At 37.3% G+C, this 6,000-nt stretch overlaps 1 protein-coding gene across 2 annotated transcripts in view; it reads left to right on the top strand.

Annotated features, from left to right (window-relative positions):
- Positions 1–4,951, top strand: part of FAF1 (Fas associated factor 1) — a 111,216-nt gene extending 106,265 nt beyond the window's left edge. For both annotated transcript variants that reach the window (XM_085885849.1, XM_085885850.1), the window contains exons 17-19: positions 3,467–3,544; positions 4,161–4,376; positions 4,538–4,951. In XM_085885849.1, coding sequence (XP_085741975.1) covers positions 3,467–3,544; positions 4,161–4,376; positions 4,538–4,621 — 378 coding nt within the window. In that variant the 3' untranslated portion in view covers positions 4,622–4,951. The remainder of the gene's footprint in view (positions 1–3,466; positions 3,545–4,160; positions 4,377–4,537) is intronic.
- The last annotated feature ends 1,049 nt before the right edge of the window (positions 4,952–6,000 follow it).

The raw sequence follows: 6,000 nt of genomic DNA on the forward strand, positions 1-6,000 counted from the left end.
TATGATAAGTCTTCCACTTCTTGATGATGTATTTTACCAAACTCAAAGGGATAATGAGTGATTTTGAAATCTTCTTATAACCCTCTCCTGAATGGTGCTTCTCCACTACTTTATGACTGACTTCTTTGGATAGCTCCTTCATCTTCACGTTTGCCTTGTTGCTTAACCAAGTGAGTTGCACTTTCAAACGCCTTAGATAAGTGGGTGAGCTTAATTTTTAAGTTAAGCCACTGATTACATACAGGTGAAACCTATTATACTTAGTTTGTAATATTTCAAACAAACCATTTTCTCCTGAAGTGATTTTGGGTTAATTAGGCAAAGAGTTTGGATACTTATGCAATTGAAAATCATCTGATTTTTCTCTGTGAATCTAACTTATTCACATTTTATCTGTGTTTTTTAGCTTTATCATGTTGGAGTAGTTTGTGAAGACCTTATATATTAAGTTTGACTTAAAAGCATTATGAAATAAGCTCAGGTGGCATCAAAATGTGAAAACTTTGGAGGGGTGGGGTGGGGGGGGGAAACTTTGGTGGGGTGGGGGATGGTGAATACTCTTCCAGGCCACTGTATATTGGAAACAAAATTACTCCCCCCTTTTTTCATTTCTCTTGGCTTTGACAAGGCACAGCTGCTGTTAAATTATATATAATTGCAGCATATTCAAATTCCATGCTCATTCAAAACGATTGTTTTGTATGATGTGTAATTTCTGGTGGTATAAACACCTTAAATTGTGAAGAGTGATGTGGCCGAAAATGTGGTGAAATGTGGTGAAAAGTGATATCTATTCCAGTGCCTTATTTTGGGGAAAAATGCAAGTGATTGGTGGTTTTGCTTTGGTGAATGTCATGTCATATTTTGACATGCAGCACTGAAGTTGGTGCAGGGAGATGGTGTTAATGGGCTGTTTCACAATGAGGGTACTAAGTTTGTCTCACAACCACTATTAATTCAAACTCAATATTTTTATATTTTTATTTCTCCAAATCCAATATTGTTAATTACAATACTTAAATCCAAATTTTTGGAGCATCTGAATGAATATTTCTTATTAAAAATAATACCCCAAGGATGTCAGGAGAGTATTTTTTAAACGACAACAGTCATTAATACAATTCAACTATAACCACAAAATAACAACACTATCAAACTTCATTGGTTTCCATATGTTCCACAAGTATTATTCCATTACTGGAATTATGATTCAGTATACAAATGAAGTATATTTGTAGAAATATCAATAAAAGACTGAACTAAGTTTCAAATATCCAGAAAAAGATATGTTTTAATTACCACTGCCACTAATAGCGCTGCATATGATGGAATTTCGCACAAAATTTTAAAACTACATGTACTTTTCTACGTATTCTGAAAAAATTACTAATTTATCTCTGAAAATTTTATTATCTCTGAAAATAAAAGTTTACCACCACAATGAAAAATATGAAGAAAATCACATATTTCTTCCGGAGAGGACATAATTTTTTGACATGAAACAATACATTCTGTACAAGATATAACTGCAAAGTAATACATTTATCTTATAATGCCAATACAAAATGCACCTAGTAAGTGAATCTAGACAGGATTTTGACACTTTTTAAAACCGGCTGTATCATTTAATTTTATAATTACTTTCTTCTGCCTTGCTAGCTTCCCTCTACTCTCTCTCTCTTCTTGTCTGCCATGTATTTTTTCTTTTCCTCAGGTGTCATGTCTTTGTAGCGTTTTTTGTTGTTTGTGGATTGTGCCTTAATGTGTTCCTTTTTGTTTTTCTTTTGCTGTTCTCTCTTACTTGCTGCCCACTTCCTTCTGCATTCCTTCAATTCATTATCTGTCTTCTTGTTGGAAGTTGATGCATAATGTTTTCTCTTCCTTTCAGCATCTCTGGCGAGATATTCTTTGTGTCTCTCTGGATTCTTTTCCTTTAATTTGCAGCGAGATTTTTCAGCAACACTTTGGGGAATGCTGCTTGGAGTTGCATCTTTCCCACTCGCACGAGAATGTGCCAGTATTATAACCAAGCTATATCCTTACCACTATAGTTTGGGTATAATACTAAAGCAGTAACCACTATAGCAGTAAAATGCTACAACTACAGGAGAGTGAGGGGTTATTCTAACTGCCACCACTGTTTTCCACCACCAGCAGTTGATTAATCTGCAAGCAGAAAAGTAGAAAATCTACATAAAGCAACAGGCATACATACGTCAAATATTTTTGTCCTCTCCGGAAAGTAATATTATGGGCTCTTTTATGGCTTGTATTGTACCAAATATCTGTATATTATTATTTGGGTGTAACTATATGTGATGACAGATGCTACTACATATTTATTTTTGCAAAAAGTGATCATACGGTGGGAATTATGTCATATTCCTTTCTCAGACAACTAAGCATGTTCCAGGAAGCCCAGGTTTAGCCTTCAAAAACTAGAGTAAATGTGTTAAAAGTAATCAAATTCAGCATACTTTATAAACAATTAGTCAATATTGTGCTGGATTAAGCAATAATTGTCTAAAATTCAATGTTATTTCATGTGATTAATCTCCTGTTGAATGCCATTGAATAACTTTCCGGAGAGGACATTTTTGACATGGACATTCAATCAGTGTTGTAACAAGATAAATTACATAAATGTAAATACCTTTTACTGATAATGGATATTCATGACCATGTCAACCTAACAAAACATCAAAATCTATAGCCAGCAAGTAGTTTCCTTATAACTTGTGGCAGTTTCGGTGTTTCCGGAGAGGACACATTTTTGACGGACACTTGTAAGGCAATCAGTGCAGGCCATGCAAATAGAAGGTTATTGGTTACACTCAAACTTTGTAGCATAATATCAGTGCAGGTATATACACACTTGGTAAAACACACAATAAACTTTTAAAAGACCGTTTATTTATATAAAAAAATTATTCTCCAATCTGCATTTCCGGAGAGGACATTTTTTGACGGACGAACGGTGGGACATATTTATTGAGGGTGAAATAAATATTCATAGTCTGAAATGAATAATATGTTGTGGACAAAGTACAGAAGAGGTATTAAATTGATGCAACAACAAATAAAAGTCCCAATTTCTGTTTGTATTTGTTTATACACTGTGAATGCAGTGTAGCTGGAGAAAATGAGATGGCTATTTATCAAAAAAATGGCAATTTTTATGCCATTCGGCCAAAAATTGACATTTTTGTCAAATAAAAAGTGGTCCAAGTTGTGCCATCACTAGTACCAACTACTGGCCCGAATGACAGAGATACTACAGCCTCTCATTTAGCTATTTAGCATACAAGGGTACAAAATACCAGAAATGACCATGACTGTGAAACAGCCTTAATACATGAGTGACTTGCATTTAGTTTTGTGGTCCATTTGGCAACATTATATTGTTCTAACTGCTGAACGCGGCATTGTTTAGGAATAACAGATAATTTTTTATTTTTTTTTGTAGTGTGAAGCTCAAGAGAGAGAGATTGCCGAGCAGGCTCGAATAGAACAACATAAAATTGAGCAGGAACAGGAGAAAGAGGTGAGAAACTAGAATTCGACCTGAGATCCTTTCGAACTGATTTAACCCACCTGGTGTTATTTAACAGCACGACAGGGGCTTGAACTCGAGTCTCTAAGATCTTAAGGCAGCCACCTTAACCATTAATGCACAATTGAAAGCAAATGATGTTCTTTTCTACGTCAGCCTATAAACTCTTTGGATTCCCCTTGTAACAATGCATTTGGTTTTGAGTTTCTCGTACACAGTGGTTTTTGGTAAATCCTTTCTCACCCTCCCCCTCCCCCTGCCTCTCCATTCTCCCTCCTCACCAATGACCGTGCCTGCTTCCTCTCAAACCTCCTTTCTACCCCTGTTAATCCACCCCAAACCCACCTCCTTCAAATTCCCTGTTTTCCTTCCTGAAGGTCGCTATAGTACCATCTTGTTTACCCCGTGTATCCGCCCCATCCCTCTCCCTTCCACAGATCTCCTATTGTCTTTGTTCCCCATTATTTTGTGCTTCCCTCTCCCACCATTCTTGTATTCTGCCTTGTTATATGATTCTGTGTATTTGTTCTTCCACGAGCCTAGACGTGATATACCAAAAAAAACATTTTCCTTCCAAAATATACATGGTAATGTGATTCTTATACAGGCCATAAGAAAATCTCTGGTGCTTTCACTTCCGGATGAACCACCTGATACGCATTCTGAAGCCATGGCAAAAGTTCGAATCAGGACTCCGAGCGGTAACTTCCTGGAGAGGAGATTTCTTGCTGCACAACCTCTTTCATTGCTGCTGGATTTTATTGCCTCACAAGGCTTCCCTCTTCATGAGTACAAGTTACTCTCCACATATCCTCGTCGCGATGTAAGGGAACAGTTTCTGCAATTCACTGTCACTAATCACCATTATCCTCTGCACTATTAAAATCACGGACTAATTGGACCCATAACTAGTACCATTATGCCATTTGGATTTCTGCTTTACTTCCTTATAACAACCTCATGTTTTTATTTGTTTATCCTCAGGTATCTCAGCTTGATGCATCACTGAGTCTACAGGATCTGGGATTGTGTCCTCAGGAAACGCTTTTCTTAGAAGCCAAGCAATAATCGGACTGAATAGAAAAATATGGATGGATGTGGGGGTGGGGGCGGGGGGGGAATTGAAGGGGGGTGGGTTGTGGGGAGGTGGTGTCCTGGAAGAAGGCGTCAGAACAAATTATCACCTCAGCCACACACACCTTCCCTTGGTTTTTTTGAAGCCACGTTCAGTCAGTTCACTTCGCATTTCTCTGACATGCTTTTCTTGTATCTCAATTGTGTAGTTTACCCCCGTTTGCACTCCCAATCCACCAAGTGCTTCTCCCCATCTCCTATCCCTTGCTGAATACCTTCTGCACAGTGTCAGCTCACAATAAAGAGTGGATGTCCCGTGTTCAACTTCCTCCTCACATGTTCACCCTCCAACTCCCATTATTGACCAACACACCTGGTCATCCACCGGCTCTCTCGATCAGCCAGCCACTCATTCTCATGTTTCAGCTCACATCTGACTACCTTATAACCAAAACCTTTTGAAGAGCATAGTTTTCTCCCAAAATTGTGAAAACAAACAAAAACGTTTTTTTATCACTATAGTTTAGTGCAGCTTTTGTGATTTCTGTAATGATTTCATCATTCCGTTGTGTATGGAATATTTGGTGGAGCGAACTATTCTCTTATACTTCTTCCTCAATAGGAAACTTGATATGCTGGGTTTTTTATTTATTTTATATTTTCAAAAGTAATTTTTCAAACTATTTTATCCATTCCCTCGATTATGAATAAATTAGTTTAAATGTTATCACTTTTGCAGACTGAAATACACCTTCGTTTCTCATCTTGCTCTGTTGAAAAACCTGCCAAGATCCTTTTTGTTCATATATGTTGTACAATGGTTATTCCCATTTTGTGTGGATGTAAGGGGGATGTGGGACCGGTGGTTCAAAGGGAAAACCAGTTGGCACAAAATCGATTTTATTAATCTTCAGAAATATCCCATCAATTCATCCGGCAGGTATTAATTCCGAAAAAAACATCTCATGTCTATATAAGCGATCAGGGGCCTGTAGAACTCGGCACGGCTCGTTTCCGAGGCCACCATCTCGACGGATTGATATCAAGCCGTGTTTAAGCGATTTTTCTTTTTCCCAAATAAAAAATGCGTTCTATCCGAAATATCGAGCAATGGGATGATGCAATAATAAACCTAAGTGTGTGTTTGTAACAAGTGAAATAGTTACTTTTGTATTATTATTATTATTATTTTTATTTACAAATGTTCAGAGTGATGGAACATTACAGGAGATGTTTTCTGTGTTCGTTGACCCACAGATGCCCTTTTAGCAATCCCTTAATGTCATCCTCACACTTTATTTTAAAGCATAGTTACCATCATTTTTGTTTGTTTTTTTTAAACGCTGTGACGAGCGTGGAAGGATCGGCAAGTT

Source organism: Eptatretus burgeri, chromosome 6 (genome assembly GCF_056783735.1).
Source record: "Eptatretus burgeri isolate ZD-2024b chromosome 6, Ebu_testis_v1, whole genome shotgun sequence".
Classification (NCBI taxonomy): Eukaryota; Metazoa; Chordata; class Myxini; order Myxiniformes; family Myxinidae; genus Eptatretus; species Eptatretus burgeri.